Source organism: Chiloscyllium plagiosum, unplaced genomic scaffold (genome assembly GCF_037043375.1).
Source record: "Chiloscyllium plagiosum isolate Xiang-an unplaced genomic scaffold, Cpla_swu_hap1 HiC_scaffold_18, whole genome shotgun sequence".
In the NCBI taxonomy this organism is placed as follows: domain Eukaryota; kingdom Metazoa; phylum Chordata; class Chondrichthyes; order Orectolobiformes; family Hemiscylliidae; genus Chiloscyllium; species Chiloscyllium plagiosum.
The window spans coordinates 1,961,707-1,979,068 of NW_028270156.1; the positions used below are offsets into that span (position 1 = coordinate 1,961,707).

The 17,362-nt window shown below is 42.4% G+C and overlaps 1 protein-coding gene across 7 annotated transcripts in view; it reads left to right on the forward strand.

The window, feature by feature from the left end:
* Window positions 1-17,362, forward strand: part of LOC122557603 (SH3 and multiple ankyrin repeat domains protein 2-like) — a 1,564,835-nt gene that overhangs the window by 1,385,263 nt on the left and 162,210 nt on the right. For 4 of the 7 annotated variants that reach the window (XM_087996234.1, XM_087996235.1, XM_087996240.1 and 1 more), the window contains 3 exons: window positions 9,135-9,158; window positions 16,815-16,874; window positions 17,084-17,214. In XM_087996234.1, coding sequence (XP_087852360.1) covers window positions 9,135-9,158; window positions 16,815-16,874; window positions 17,084-17,214 — 215 coding nt within the window. The remainder of the gene's footprint in view (window positions 1-9,134; window positions 9,159-16,814; window positions 16,875-17,083; window positions 17,215-17,362) is intronic. The other 3 variants (XM_087996237.1, XM_087996238.1, XM_087996236.1) reach the window with 2 other exon arrangements.

Here is a 17,362-nt window from a genome sequence, read left to right on the forward strand (position 1 = left end):
ACCTTCCTAACTACAGTCTCAACCTGCAAGTTTACTTTAAGAGAAACTTGGACTAGAAGTCCCAAGTCCCTTTGTACTTCAGATTTCAGAATTTCCTCCCCATTTAGAAAATAGTCCATGCCTCTGTTCTTCCTCCCAAAGTGCATGACCTCACATTTTCCCACATACCCCATCTGTCACTTCTTTGCCCACTCTCCCAACTGTCCAAATCCTTCTGGAGCTCCTGCCTCCTCAATACTACCTGTCCCTTTACCTATCTTTGTATTGTCTACAAATTTAGCCAGAATGCCCTTGGATCCTTCATCTAGATCATTAATGTGTGAAGTGAAAAGTTGTGGTCCCAACCCTGACCTTTGTGGAACACCATCTGTGTTCTCAGGCTTCTATCCTGAGAAGAACACACCATGTAGACTCTGTTGCTTACTCACGCTGTTTGGGAGAATGTGACTTTATGGCAGAGTAGAACAATCCCTGCCTTCGGGCTCAAACAGCTGCTCACATTTTTATAGCGCAATCTACACCTAGTGAGCATTTCCTAAATAGGGACAAGTCCAAGGTAGTGTCCAAATTGGGTGGATGATGGGGAGTGAATCTTTACTGGAACAGCTCAGAGCGCTTCCAGGATGAGCATCTTTGTGTGGGTCTTTGTAAATAAGGGGGAATAAAATGGCAAGATGGTTGTGTGAAGAATAGTTGATGGAGGGACCAGTGCTGGCAGACGAGAGGCAACAGAGAATGAGAAGAAGCAAATAAAGGCAAAAGAAGCAAGGCGTGCAAATCGAAGAGGATTCTTCCAACGGATCGGTCTCATTCTGTAATGGAGCTATTTTTACACGTCCTGAGATCGTTTAAATGGTGGACCAGTCAATTAAACCTTTGGTTTTAAATCTGTGATTGTAGATTTTCTAAATCCAGGCTCATGATGACAGAACAAAATAATGATAAATGCATCTGTTATTGCTCAGAGAGTATATATCGGTCAGTTTTGGAAGTTGGAATGTTTGTCAGAGTGAGAGATGCAGAAGCAATTTACAACATTGACTTAGTAAGTTGGCATGAATGGACTGGCTGGCTAACATGAAGCAGTTAGCTTAAGTAGGTCTTTTTGAAGTTGGCAAGATGTACCAAGTGCCATGCCACAGGGATCAGTGCTGGGATCTCAATTTTTTACAGTTTATATAAATAACTTGCTTGAAGGCAAATGGGCAAAGATCCGGCAAATGGAGTATAATGTGGGAAAATGTGAAATTGTCCATTTTGGCAGAAAGAATAAAAAGCATATTGTCAAAATGGTGAGAGGTTGCTGACCTCTGAGATGCAAAGCGACCTGGGTGTCCTTGTACATGAATCGTAAAGGGTTGGTATGCAGGTACAGCAAATAATTTGTAAATCAAACAATCTTCTCATTTATCATGAGTCGTATTGAATACAACAGTAGGGAGGTTACACTTCAGTCCTACAGTACAATGGTGAGACCACTTCTGTCCACAGTATTGGTCATCTTATTTAAGGGAGGATGTAAAGACACTGGAAGCAGTTCAGAGAAGGTTTACCTGATGAATGCCTGAAATGGACAGTGTCTTATGACAGGGATTGGATAGGCTCAGCCTGTAGCCATTAGATTTGGAAGAGTGTGAAGTAATTTGATTGATATATGTAAGATGGAGAGGGATAAGTTCCTGGGAGGGGGAGAGGATGTTTTGTTTTCTGGGAGAATCTTGAGGTAGGAGTCACTGTTTAAAAATGTTGCTCATTTCTGGCAGGAATGAGGAGTTTATTTTCTAACAGAGGGCCAAGGGTCTTTGGAATTCAGCTTCTGGGGCAGATGGTAGAAGCAGAGCCTCGGAATATTTTTAAGGCAGATGTCAACAGGCAAAGGGTGAAGAGGTATTGGGACAGGAAGGAATGTCGGGTCATCAGGGCAGCAGAACAGACCAGAGGGGAGCTGCATGATCTGCTCTTGCTCTGAATGCTGCTACATCAGCAATGAGGCTTTGGGTTAAGAGTTGTGTAACAACTACAGGAAGAATAATAATACATTTGAGAAGTTCAAGGAATTGTGATGAGTGTTTAAAACTTGTTTCCACAAGTTGGTGACAAGCTGACATCAGTCCAAAGCCCAAATGGAGGTCTAATATTTTATTTAGAATGTTGTTGAGGTGGACACAGTGAGATCAGAAAATGTAATACATTTTGAAAAGGTGTATGTTTGGAGAATAAAAGTTTCAGTGAGTTTGGGGAAAGTGTATGGGATGGGGGTTTAGTGGATAGCTGTTTGTGTGAGCCAGTAGAGTCATGATGGAGCAAATGGCCTATTTCTGTCTTATGACCTCATCAGTTCCGTGGAAGTACGTTCCAATTGGTCCTTTGACCGTTGCTGAAATGAAAGGAAAACTCTGCAGAGGGGAGCTGCCTGAGTCCACCTGCCATCAAGGGCTGAGCCCAGGCTTTCTACATGGGGAACACATCGAGTGTATTTTGTACTCTGTCCTGTTCTGTGAAGTCATTTGATCTTCCCTCAGCTTCCTGCTCAAATTTAAGATGTGTCATGGACAATTTGGCAGCTTAAAGAACTTTTTTTAATAAAACCTGAATTAAAGATATATTTTAACTTGTTCAAGAATGGTAACTTGGTAAATACTCAGTGACTAATTCTTCGTCAGTGAGTAACTTCGTTTTCAACAAATGAAGACCACTGACAAATTCTGCTGAACCATTTACCAGTTCTCCTGGTAGAGCCATCATTTTGATTAGAGTCTTGTGCCCAAAAAAAACCTTAATTTTCAAGCTTCCTCAATGAGTGGAAATTATTTCTGGTAATTAACTCAGTTTGCCATCTAACTTGTTTTCTGGGTGGGGCAGAATATATAAACAACACATCAACTGTGCTCTGCAATGACAGACAAGTTAGTCCAAAAAAAAGCAATGACATTCAGCAGAGATGTTTAGCCCTTTGACATGTTTCCAGCTGATGAAAATCCACAACAAGAAAGCTTGGGCCTGAAATCCAGCTCTGTTCCAGCTGGCTTTTGCAACACTGTGGCTGCTGTCATGTGTCCAAAAGCCAAACCTGACCCTAAACAGACAGGTTTCAATGTGAAACACACCTAGTGCCAGGTGTCAGGGGACTGTGTGAGAAACAGGGTGCTAGCCTAGTAACAGACACAGGAATGGGAACGTGTCTCTGCATCTGCTCCTCCTCCCTCTTCCAACTTTAGCTGGTACCGAAGGCAGCCAGCACCAGGCCTGATTACCTCATGGCAAACCAACTGCAACCAGCTCACATTGTTTCTCTGCTATTCACTCATGGGACATGGGTACCCCTGGCAGGGCCAGAGTTTATTACTCGTCCCTAGTTGCCCCTTGGGAAGGTGGGGGTGAGCTGTCTTCTTGATCCGCTGCAGTCCATGTGTTGTGGGTAGTCCCACAATCGCCCTTAGGGAGGGAATTCCAGGATTTTGAGCTTGTGACACTAAAGGAATGGCAATATATTTCCAAGTCAGGATGGTGTGTGGCTTGGAGTGGAACATGCAGGGGGTGGTGCTCCCATGTATCTGTTGTCCTTGTCCTCCCAGATGGAAGGAGCTGTCTAAGGATCTTTGGTGGATCTCTGCAGGGCATCAACTAGCCACAAAACGACATGACCCTCTCTCACTAGTATCTTTACATACAGATGAGGAAGGACACCACTTTGACTGGGACAACACATCCATCCTAGGACAAGCCAAACAGAGACATGCATGAGAATTCCTAGAAGCATAGCATTCCAACCGGAACTCTATCAACAAACATATTGACTTGGACCCCATTTACCACCCCTGAGAAAAAGAACAGGAAATGACTTCGCCATAGGAAATGACATCACCGTAGGAAATGACATCAACTAAAAAAGCATTAATTATCAGCAGTGCTTCATCCGGAGGCTCACTGAAGATGTTATCTAGTAGGGTGAGGAAACGTCTAAAAATGAACCTTCCAGCTCAGCGAGTAAACCTACATCCAGAACCACAACTTGAGCTACAAATCTTCTCAAAATGCAATAGTGCATCTTGTAGATAGTTCACACTGCCACTACTGAGCATCAGTGGTGGAGGGAGTGGATGCTTGTGGATGTGATGCCAATTCAGCGGCTGTTTTGTCCTGGATGGTGTCAAGCTTCTTGAATGTTGTTGGAGCCGCCCCCATCCAGGGCAAGTGGGGAGTATTCCATCACACTCCTGAATTGTGCCGTGTAGATGGTGGCCAGGCTTTGGGGAGTCAGGAGGTGAGTATTCATAGCCTTTGATTTGGTCTTGTAGCCACAAGGTAAATTAAACAAGGTAATATTGGCAGAAATGTTTTGGAATTCTCTGAGTGACCTTGATCCTTTGCTGTAATGTTAGAGATTTAGTGTTGTCTATAAAGGTATGGTTCTGAGTTTTTTTCATCCTGCTCCACTTTAACTTGGCCTTCTTAAAAGCATTGTACCATGATGACATGGTCTCCATGGTGACAATTATTGAGGGCTCATTCTGAAACAAACTTCTCAATATCAGCTTAGTGGCCATTCCCTATTGTCCCAGTACCTTTGGCCTTGGGAGTGTTTTTGTAGACGAATACCTACTCCTTCTATTTCCCCAAATAGCTCTGAATTCCCCACTCTGCAGCACAGTCACCTCAACAAGTTAACAAAAGGTGTTGATGTTTTGTTTTGCTTGAAGCCAGCATTGTCTGTCATTCTTTTTGGTGGAAGACCCATTTTTATTAGACCTTTGGCTGAACAATTGCCATGTGCAGATATGTCTTTCACTCTTGCATCTTTTTGGTAAGGTGACCTGTATTGGCCCCAGCTTGAACCCAAGCACAATTCATGAAAGGACAAAGTAACCTCCACAATGTATCTCTGAGCTGAAAAACTGTGACCAACTAGAAATGCAAGAATAACATTCCTTATCAGAAAAGAGATGGGACTCAGATACCAAGTACAGGCCCTAAACATGCTTCTATGTGGCGCCAAATATTGTTCATTTTTGGTACTGGGGATATTGTTGAATCAACCTGTTCAGTGGTATTGTCACACACTCTGGAACAGGTAGGTCGTGCTGCTGTGATTTACAATAATCAGGGACATATGATAGGTTATGTGTTGTGCAGAGTAATTGTGAGTCTGTTTTATTTTTTTCACTGTACCCAACTTGAACAATCATGTGTTCTGCTAATAATTTTACTATCTATAGCCAGTTGCTATAAGTGGCGTGCATTGCAATACACAATCTCCAGTCACAGATCATGGTATTTTGTCCTGGAACTTTGCAAACTGTTACATTAGGAGCAAAAAACAGTCCCCTCAGTTCAGGCTGCAATTACAGACTGGTCACCAAAAATGCTGGGAATTATTCTTTTTCTAATGACACTGATTTTGATCACACTGAGGTTTCCTTGGATGTGTTGAAACTAGGTCATTGCTTTCTCTACCGGACTGTAGAGCAGGAAGAATGATTACAGCCAGATGTGTCACTTGTAAAAACCTCTGCTTTACTTGGAGTGCCCTGCTGCCTTCAGTAACTCTTTTACTGAACAGCAAGGGATTGTCCACAGCAAGTGTTCGCAGGAATGGCACCCTTTCAGCTCAGAATGGGACATCCTCCAAATTCCTTTCTGTTGCTGTGCGATGGTGTGGTTTGTCATATATTTCCTGGGATGTTGAACCAGGGTGGTCTGGTCTTTATCAACCCATTTGCCTTCAGCAGCAAAGGTGAGACCAACATACAACCAATGACAAATGGATAAAGACACTGATTCTTTCAGCTTTGTCATTTCTGATGGTGAAACTTCAATTATCCCAAAGAACACAGTCTGATCCCATGGGAAACATCCACTCTGCTGAAGAGCCATTTACTCTCTCTCCATGGCTGCTGTGTGACCCACTGTGATTTCCAGCACTTTTTGTTCCCACTGGAAACATCTCCGGGACAGGGTCAAAACTCAGGTCAAATCATCTGGAATTTCTTCTCCAAACTATCAGGGAATCGAACTTTATCCAAGAGAGTGTTCTGTTCCTGTAGTAACTTGTAAAGGGCTCCTCCTGACCTGATACATGTAGAATTCACACTCACAAGAGTAAGGTCTTTCACAAACAATGTATCTCTGAGCTGAAACACTGTGGCTACCTATAGCAGGAACTGCATTTCTTAGCAGGAAAGGAATGGGACTCAGGTGCCATGCACAGACTTTAAGCATAACATTTGGTTGCAGAGAGATAATATTAACTCTTGATGCCAGGTCAGATTGATTTACTAATCAATCTCTGTAGAGGGAGTTGTATTTGTCCTTTAGTAAACTGCACATCTGTTGATGCCAGTCTGCACACTAACAGATATCGAATCAGTTCAATATAGATATTTTCTAATCAATTTCAAATCCATTTATGGGTCTGTGGAGCTAATGATGTTCTGAAGGACCAGGTCTGGTACTAGCCAATGACTGACTTTATCTGGATAAAAGCAAATTACTGTGGATGCTGGAATCTGAAACCAAAAGAGAAAGTGCTGGAAAATCTCAGCAGGTCTGGCAGCATCTGTAAGGAGAGAAAAGAGCTGACGTTTTGAGTCGAACTGACCCTTTGTCAAAGCTTGAAACTAATTTTACCTGATTTCTTACTGAGTTGTGGACTGCACATTTCTTGTTGCTGATCAGGTTGAATCAGCTCACACATGAACAGTTGTCCCAAAAGTCTTTGTGGGTGCCAGCCTCTCTTCCTGCTATCTTCCACAAGATATCCAGCCCCTCCCCCAGCAAGGAGATGCTTTTTGAGGTTTCCAAACAGATTAAACCAGCTGGGTCTTGCCGAACAGTGGGGCCTCTTCTGTTCGCTAGACTCATGCCAACTTTCTCCACTCCCACAACACCCGTTTATAGTGTACCCATTTATAATGTACCTGTTTTTAATATACCCATTTATAATGTACCCGTTTATAATGTACCTGTTTATAATGTACCATTACGTCAGTTTTGGCTGGAAGAGATCCATGATATAAATTACTTGGATGAATTGTATTTATCCTCAATGACATGCACATCTGTTGATGCCAATCTGCATACTAACAGATAGCAAATCAGTTCTGTCATGGCACCAATTAATGCTAACACTGCAGATAGAACATGTCAGCGCAGATTTAGTGAACATTATTAGATTAGATTAGATTACTTACAGTGTGGAAACAGGCCCTTCAGCCTAACGAGTCCACACCGACCCTCCGAAGAGCTACCCACCCAGACCCATTCCCCTACATTTACCCCTTCACCTAACACTACGGGCAATTTAGCATGGCCCTAACCTGCACATCTTTGGACTGAGAGAGGAAACCGGAGCACCCGGAGGAAACCCACGCAGACACGGGGAGAATGTGCAAACTCCACACAGACAGTCGCCTGAGGCGGGAATTGAACCCGGGTCTCTGGCGCTGTGAGGCAGCAGTGCTAACCACTGCTATCATTTTCAGACACAGAATAATGTAATAGCCATTGTCTTTATGGTTGGAATTACTCAGCTTTTAAGCAGTTTAGCCCTTTAGTGGACTTTGTGCAGTTTGTATACAAAAGGATTGTCTCTGATGTAGTCTCATAAAGTAGACAACGAAATAAACTACCTGACAGTTCAGTATGTTGTCAAATGGATTGTCATAATTCAAGACCAGCATGTATTGGACATTCCATGATCAATACTGGCCTTTCATTCCAGATTTCTTGGAGTGGAGTTAAATTCCATTTTAAGTTTTGAATGTAAGTCTCTAAATGATTGTTCCAGGTTTTTGGTTTACTGGGCCAGCAACACAACTATCATGTTATTTTTATTTTGCAATTGCCATCAATATGGTCCACGTTGTGTGGTGTTTTTAACCTTCAGAGCCTCTTTGTTCCTATTGTTCATTAACAGTTGCACCATGAGGAATGGGTGACCCACAGGAAGTGCAGGGCGAGGTCAATATAAACCCATTAGTTCCTTAAAAGTAGAGCAAGTTAAACACATACATCCCATGACCACATTGAAAAAAGCTGGAAGTATGAGAGCAGAAGCTTTAAAAGTATTGAATAAACACCAGTGTCATCTCTGCAAATCTGTGAGGCAGAAAATACAACACCGATAACCACAGGAAATGCAGCATTTAATATTTGTGAATGTAAAGCAATCTGACTGGGTCTGTTTTAGCCTGTATGTCTTGAAGCATAAATGTGATACTACGCTGGAATATAAAATGTGTTTCGTGATCCTTGTTCAGAAATCAATGGAACTTCCACCTTTTCTCAATCTCTCTTTTTGACTTTACTAAAGTTAAACTTAATTCCATCCCTTTCTGCAGATTATGTATGACATACAGTTTATGAAGATACAGTTGTGGAGTTTTTGTTTTTTTCCTCTAACAGATTTGGATGCTGTTTTTCCAAATAGTGCTGCTTTTGAGAAAAAGCCATGGCGTTATTGCTGTGCCTGCTGATAGGGCCATGGCTTTGCATTACAAAAATTCAGTTGAGGGTAAATGTTCAAAGCAGGGTTCAGTGCTGGATTGTGCATTGGGTAGACGAGGTCGAGAGAAGGGATGGGATCTGTTATTGAACTACTTAGAGCGTGACTAAACAATCAAGGAATCTCGAGTTCAGCAGCATGCTAGCACAAACCCTGGATTATCTCACTACATACACATTTTGTTGGGGAAAAGAAATGCTGAGTTTCAAATTTTGAGCAAATTCAGAGCCTGATTTATTTCAGCATAGGGAAAGAAAGAGAGTACAAGAGAATTGGGGTCTAATTACTAGACTTGAAATAAAGAGATGTAAAGGTAAATTATTTCAACTAATGTGAGATAGTAACAGCCCAGTAACAGGGAACATTGTGATAAACTCTCTCCAAAGGAACAAACTGTAAACAGGTTTATTTCTGAAGTAGAGAAGGTTGACATGGCAGCAGCGAAAAACTCTGTGATAACTTTCAGAAACATTTTTGAAAACCTGAGATTGAGTTAAAGCAGTCGAGTGGGAGAAACTCTGAGCTGTACCTGTCCTGAAATAAAGCTGCTCTGAAAAAGTGCAAAGAAAATTCACCGTCAGTCCTTTTCATGGCATTTAAAAATTAATCTCGCTTTTTTTTCCACTTCAAGCTACTTTACGGAAGAAACGAACGGGTAAGTGAATGAAGTTTAAAATCAATCCTGTGCTGGAATTACATGGAGTTTGTATTAACTTGTAGTTGTTTGGATTGTAACCTTGTTAAAGTGCAGCTTGAAGTATTCCAAGAGAAATTCCAAAGAGAAACGAAAAGAACTGCAGATGCTGTAAATCAGAAACAAAAACAGAAGCTGCTGGAAAAGCTCAGCAGGTCTTTTCATTGGATAGACATATGGACGAGAAAGGAATAGTGTAGGTTAGATCGGCTTCAGATTAGTTTCACAGGTCGGCACAACATCGAGGGCTGAAGGGCCTGTACTGCGCTGGAGTGTTCTCAGCATCTGTGCTGAGAAATCAGAGTTAACGTTTCTGGTCCAGTGACCCTTTCTCAAAAGGTTCCAATGAAATGAATTAGATAGTCTGCTCAGGAAAAGTGAAACAATTAAATACAGAGTTCAGCTGCTGAGTAACTCTTCAGTTAGCCCCATTCGTACCTCACACCCACACTCCTCAATCACACCCCCAGACCCTGCCCTGATCCATGAGGACAGTCACCCCCACAATGGGAATGTCCTGAGTCCCCAGTTCCACACTGCCCCACCAATCCCACCCCACCCCAACACAACTTCCCCACTTGTTTGAATACTTCCTCAGGTTGAGTTACCCAAGATCCATGGCACTCACCTTCCCCTGCAGGAGGACACCCTTCAGTTGGCATTAATTGACCCTCTGGAGGGAGACCTCTCAACAACGTCCATGCAGGTGGTAAAATTGGGAAAAGCCAGGGAGGGGAGGGGGTGGTTAGGGAGGCTGAGGCGGTCGGGGATTGAGGGGCCAATTGGGGATGGAGGGGGTAGTTGGGGGGAGGGGGTCACAGTCATGGTGGGGAGGGTGGGACCAGTCGAGGGGGGAAGCGGTCAGAGAGGGAGGGGAATGGGACGGGGGTCAGGGAGGGAGGGGGCAGTTGGAGAGGGAGGGGGCAGTCAAGGAGGTTGGGACCTCCTGCTGGGTTGTATGAGATGATTCCCCAAGACCAAGCAGAGAGTGTAAAATCCATTCCTTTATGCAGGTTGGAGTCAAAGCCCTTGTTTGGTAATCACAAAGGTGATGTACCTTGGGATGCTTTCCTATGTTAAAGATGCTACATAACCTTTAGTACATAGATCCCTCAAAGTTGCCACCCATTGGATAGGGTTGTTAAGAAAGCATATGGTGTTTTGGCTTTCATTAACAGGGGAATCAAGTTTAAGAGCCATGAGGTTTTGCTGCAGCTCTACAAGTCCCTGGTGAGACCACACTTGGAATATTGTGTCCAGTTCTGGTCGCCCAACTGTAGGAAAGATACACAGGCTTTGGAGAAGGTGCAAAGAAGGTTTACCAGGATGCTGCCTGGGCTGGAGGGCTTGCCTTATGAAGAAAGGTTGAATAAGCTTGGACTTTTCTCTCTGGAGAGGAGGAGGAAGAGAGGAGACCTGACCATGGTGTACAAAATAATGAGAGGAATGGATAGAGTCAATAGCCAGAGACTTTTCCCCAGGGCAGGACTGACTGGTACGAGGAGTCATAGTTTGAAGATATTAGGGGGAAGGTATAAAGGAGACGTCAGAGGTAGGTTCTTTACGCAGAGAGTTGTGAATGCATGGAATGTGTTGCCAGCGGGGGTGGTGGGAGCAGAGTCATAGGGACATTTAAGCGACTGCTGGACATGCACATGGATAGCAGTGAGTTGAGGAGTGCGTAGGTTAAGTTACTATATTTTACATTAGGATTAAACCTCGGCATAACATTGTGGGCCAAAGGGCCTGTTCTGTGCTGTATTTTTCTATGATCTATAAATGTAAGTTGTAAATGTAACTTTTAATCAGTATCTTATATTGAAACAAATCAATATCCAGTGTTGTTTGGTCATAATGTTCCTGACTAAACATTCATTTTCCTTAACTTATCTCCAACATTATGGCCCACTCAGCTGATGCAAAGGCTGTAGGATCCCCTACCTTCAGGAAGTATTGTTTCACTGAAGTGTCAGCTCAACATCAGATTTGTGCTTGAGCTTTGCAACACTCCCCAGCCAGACGTAACCTGTCTCCAGTGACTTTCAACAGGCCAAGTGCCTACAAGACATAAGTGTGGGTGACTGAGAAATGAAGCTCTTTACAGTTTATGCACCATAAAATGTATGAACAGAAGTAGGCCATTCAGCCCTTCACTCTGCATTTCAATGAGATTAGTGAGTTTTAAGATGATTTGTATCTCAGGTTGAGGTTTTGGATGGAGGCTTGCTCGCTGAGCTGGAAGGTTCATGTTCAGACATTTCGTCATCATACTAGGTAAGATCTTCAGTGAGCCTCTAGATGAAGCATTGCTGACAATTCCTGCTTTCTATTTGTATGTTTGGGTTTCTTTGGGTCAGTGATGTCATTTCCTGTGGCGATATTTCCTGTGACAGTCCTTGCACGGTATTTTGTAAATTACATTAGTTTTGCTCATGTCTGTATCGGATCTTTCAAGTTCATTAGCTGCTATTTTAGTGTGTTGGTGGATTGGTGGGTTTGTGAGCTACCATGATGCCAAGGGGTCTGAGTAGGGTTAGACTAGGGTTAGGCTCACTCAGACCCTTTGGTATCATGAAAGCCCACAAACCCACCAACACACTAAAACAGCAGCTAATGAACTTGAAAGACCCTATACAGACAACAAGCAAAACTAATGTCATTTACAAAATACCGTGCAAGAACTGTAACAAACACTACATTGTACAAACAGGCAGAAAGCTAACCACCAGGATACATGAACATCACCTAGCCACAAAAGATATGACCCTCTCTCACTAGTATCCTTACATAGGGATGAGGAATGACACCACTTCGACTGGGACAACACATCCATCCTAGGACAAGCCAAACAAAGACACACGTGAAAATTCCTAGAAACATGGCATTCCAATCGGAATTCTATCAACAAATACATCGACTTAGACCCCATCTACCACCCCTGAGAAAAAGAACAGGAAATGACACCACCACAGGAAATGACATCACAAACCCAAAGAAGCCTTAACATATAAATAGAAAGCAGGAATCATCAGCAATGCTTCATCTAGAGGCTCACTGAAGATCTTACCTAGTATGGTGATGAAATGTCTGAACATGAATCTTCCAGCTCAGTGAGCAAACCTACATCCATTCAGTGAGATCCTGGCTGATCTGATAATCCTCAACTCCACTTGCCTCCCTTTTCCCCATACCTTGATTCTCTTCCAGATTAAACATCTATCTATCCATCTGTCTCATCCTTGAGTATGCTTAAACAACCCAGCCTCGATAGCCTTCTGTGGTAAAGAATTCCACAGACTCACTACCCTCTGAGAGCAGAAATTCCCCCTCATCTTTGTCTTAAATTGGTGATACCTTATTCTGAAATGATGCCTGCTGGTCTTTGACTCCCCCATGAGGCGAAGCCACCTTCCCACATATCCCTGTCAAGTCCCTTGTATGCTTCAATGAAAGATCTCATTTTTCTAAACTCTATTGAGTGCAGGACCAACTTATTCAATTTATTCTTCAAGAAAATCCCTCCATGTCCCAGATCAGCTGAGTGAACCCACTCCACATTACCTCAATAGACAATAGACAACAGGTGCAGGAGTAGGCCATTCTGCCCTTCGAGCCTGCACCACCATTCAATATGATCATGGCTGATCATCCTTAATCAGTATCCTGTTCCTGCCTTATCTCCATAACCCTTGATTCCACTATCCTTGAGAGCTCTATCCAACTTTTTCTTAAATGAATCCAGAGACTGGGCCTCCACTGCCAATCTATCCAGACTTTGATAAAGGGACCAAAACTTTCTCAGCTTTTCACCTGAAGTCTGACTAGTACCTTGTAGAGTTTTCTTTCACAAGGATGGGGTGGTTGGTTAGTTCAGTTGTCTGGACAGCTCACAAGTGATGCAGAGTGATATCAACAGCTTGAGTTCAATTCCTGTTCCAGCCGAGGTCACCATCAGTGCCCCATCTTTCCAACCTCTCCTTGTCACTTGAGGCTTGGTGACCCTCAGGTTAAACCTCCACCAGTCATCTCTCTGTAATGAGACAATAGACCTCTGGGTCTATGGTATCTTTTCCTTCTATACTTTTAGCAAGACTTCCCTACTTTATACTCTATGCCCCTTGAAATAAATCCCAACATTGCTTTACCCTTCCTATTACCTACTGAACCCATATGTTAACGTTTTGTGATTCAGGAAGTCTCCCTAATCCCTCTTTGCGACAGCTTTCTGCAGACTTTCTCATTTAAGTAATATTCAGCTCCTCTATTCTTCCTGCCAAAGTGCAGAAACTCCTATTTTCCTGCATTACATTCCATCTGCCAAGATTTTGCCCAATCCCATAAGCCGTCTGTATCCCTCTACAGACTCCGTGTCATCCTCAGCACTTGCCTTCCTACCCCATGCCAGGCTCAGCCCACGGGCTTTCAGTGTTAAAGATTACCATCCCAATCCCCTCCAAATATCCCAATAGCTCAGCCAACCTTACACTGACTCAAGGAAGGTACACATCCAAGTAATTTGTCCTTAACATACTGGATGTAGGTTTGCTCACTGAGCTGGAAGATTCATTTCCAGACATTCCATCACCACACTAGGTAACATCTTCAGTGAGCCTCCGGATGAGGTGCTGCTGATGATCCCTGCTGTCTATGTTTGGGTTTCCCAAACATTGAAACCCAAACTTATAAATAGAAAGCAGGAATCATCAGCAGGGCTTCGTTAAAATGAACCTTCCAGCTCAGCGAGCAAACCTACATCCCGAACCTCAACATGAGCTACAAATCTTCTCAAAACTTGCTAGTCCTTAATTAAAATGCTATCTCCCCTGGCAAATTTAACCAATCAATTGACCGTGAAGTGGAGTTTCATGCTGTTTGTTGTTTATATTTTGTTGCAATCTGTTTTAGTTGGTGCTAAAGTAGCAACATTGCATTTGCACATTGTATTGGGTGGAAACCATGACTCTCTGGGTTAGTCGGAAATTAATACTTCAACATTTCAATTGCAAATGAGCACCTTCTTGATGCCTAGAGGTGATGGCACAGGGGTGACGCATTGGAGTGAGTGGGTGCATTTACTGGATGAATCTAACAGGAGATCACTGTTCTCCCTTCATTGTGAAATGTATCTGGTGATTGTGTCATTGGAAATGATGAAAGCACAGGCTGCTGTTTTATCTTTCATGCAAGGAACAACACATGCACGTTTATAACGCTGTGCCATTACCATCTGACAAATCTTTAGAAACCTTCAATTTTACCTGAAGTGAAAGAGATGATAAAGGTTCATAGCAACAGGGTGGGATGGGTTTGTTGAGAACCTGCAGCCAGTTTTTGTTTTACTCTTACTAACTTTTATTATCCGTTGACCATCAGTAATGCCAGCTCTTGGACCGAGAGCTGCATTGGTACAAATCCCAGAGCAGGATTGTAAGGAGGGTGCAAGAAGGTTTCACTGTGACTCAGACAAGTTGAGTGAGTGAGTAAGCACATGTCAAATGCAGTGCAGTGTAGCTAAGTCTGGGGTTGTACAGTTTAATGGGATAAACAGGCAGGCAGAGTATTGTTGAAATGGTGATATATTGGGAATGTGAGGGTATAAAGAGATTTTGGAGTTTTCATGCACCATCAATGAAAGTTGACAGGCAGCTGCAGTAAATAAATGTAAAGATAAATGGGATATTTGCCTTCATTGTAAGAGGATTTGAGTTCAGAAGTAGGGATGTGTTACTGCAGTTATACACGGACCTGGTGAGACCACAGCTGGAATTTTGATCTCTGTACCTGAGAAAGGATAGACCCTGCCATCGAGGGCTCACTTAGTTGATAGCAGGAGATGGCAGGACTGTCCAAGGAGGAGAGATTGGTTTGACTGGGCCTGTACTCTGTAGAGTTAAGAATGATGAGAGGGGGATCTGATTGAAATGTATAAAATTCTAACAAAGCTGACAGATTAGATGCAGGGAGGAGGATTTCCCCGGTTGGGGATCGAGAACCAGGGGAGGACAGTCTCAGAATATGGGGTGGGCCATTTCGGACTGAGAATCGGAACCATTTCTTCACTGGAGGGATTATGAACCTGAGAGATTCTCGACCAGAGAAGACTGTGGAGAATATGTCACTGAATATATTCATGAAAGAGATGGATATATTTTTAAATTTTAAGGGGATCGAGAGTTATGGAGAGAAACTGGGTATATGGCATTGAGATTGATCATCAGCCACGATCATATTGAAGGGTGAGCAGGCTTGAAGGGCTGAATGACCGATTCTTGATCCTATTTTCTATGTAACTCTGCTTACACCAATAGACTGAGTTGTGACATGCAGTTAATAAAAGGAACTGCTTTCCAGGGTATGAGTGTGTATTACGGTCTGCAGGAGGGAAAGCTACAATAAAAATGTTAAGCTGGGTTATGTCAACTGGACTGAGTTCAAGGTCGAAACTTTTATTAGTTCAAATCCTTCTCTTACTTGGACACTTGTTTAGTTACATTTCTATATTTATTTTGTTCAAATGTGTACAAGAAAGATTCTTCTGGTGTTCCAATTTCATTCTGAGTTCTATCTTCCATGCACGAGATTCTTTCAATGATTATGGTCTAGCAATTCACATGCTGAAAACTACCAGTTTGCCCAGTGTTCTTGTAACAGCGACCATATCAGGATTCCTGGGAGTCGCTCTCAGTTTGAGTAACTTAATTTGGGAATTAGGAAGAAGGTGGTGTGAAGGGTACCCCACTTTCAGTAGAATCCAGTTGAAATTCCAAAAATAGTTAAAAATGTGTGTTAATGTAAGACTGTACTGGCAGTCAGTTTCTGCTATAGCCAAGATAGGCAGAACATTTTGGATAACATCTCATAGTTTCAGAATGTTAGATCCAGCAGTATCCCGAAAAGAAGTGGCTGTGTTGGACAAGAAGTTTGCAACCTTCAGGTGTTTGGAGGTGATTTGAAGGGGCAGTGTTGCTGACAAGTAAATGAAAATCAAAAAATCTCAACTCATCCATGAATCTTTGACACAGCACACAGACCAAGTTGTTAATTTTCTAGGTTTTGATCAATACCTGGCTTGAATAGTTTGGGATCTAAATGGTGCAGACATTGTAGAGGCAAGTGAAGTCTAGATCTTTTATTTTGGAGATGAATAATTCTGTTTATCGTATTTTATTATCTTTAATGCATGTTCTTAGATTCTTGATGGAGTAAATCTTCTATTCGAACAGTGAACTTTTGTGACTAAGTTCCTTTATCATAAATCTGAGTTTTCAGTAAAGAATAACTTACTGCTCCTTCCCAAGGTCATAGCACAGGACTTGTTTTGCATTTATGATGTAGACCAATTTCATCAAAAATATTCCATTCAAAACAGTAGTGAAGCTGAATGAATACAAAGCCTCTTTTGTTCAGCAGTTGTTATAGCTCACCAAACAGCTGATCACATTTCAATTCCAATTTAGTTGCAAATGTACTTTAGCATTATGATGTAACAGGATACTGTTGGAGATTTCCTAATGCTGTCATTTTCATTTTTTGCAATTTGACTATGTTTACAATTAAAACCAAAATGAATATGTTTTTGTTTTCTGAACTTTACTTTTCATTTCTACCTTACTATAGATCTTGATCCATCACATTTAGAGGGTTTGAAGAGGAGGACTGCTTTTCAAACCACACTAAGTAAAAAAACCTCAATGTGTACATGAATTAACAATGCATGTGTCTTGCACAGTTACAGCTTTCTGACTGTGCTGAATGTCACTTTGCAGCAAGGTGTCGTGTGCATGAAAACATTGTCCAGGTTTTGTGTTCAGTTTGCAGAAATCTTTCTTCTAGTTTTAATGGACATTGTAAGTTTGAAGCAAACTGTGTCCCCCTGTTCTCCACAGACAAACTCGATGAAATTGTGTCAAACTCCAAACAATCGAGGGCTGCAGAAAATGCAACACCAGACTCAAGAGTTGCAACGATCAAACAGCGTCCTTCCAGTCGGTGCTTCCCTCCTGCACCAGATGCAAATGTGAGTAAGAACATGTTGCTGTGGTACAAAAGGAGGCCATTTGGCCCATTGTGTCTGTGCCAGGTGAGAAACAGCTCATATTTCACATTGATATGGAAGCATTTTTAAAGGTGATTCTTTAAAACATTTGCTTTAAAGCTCCTGCAGT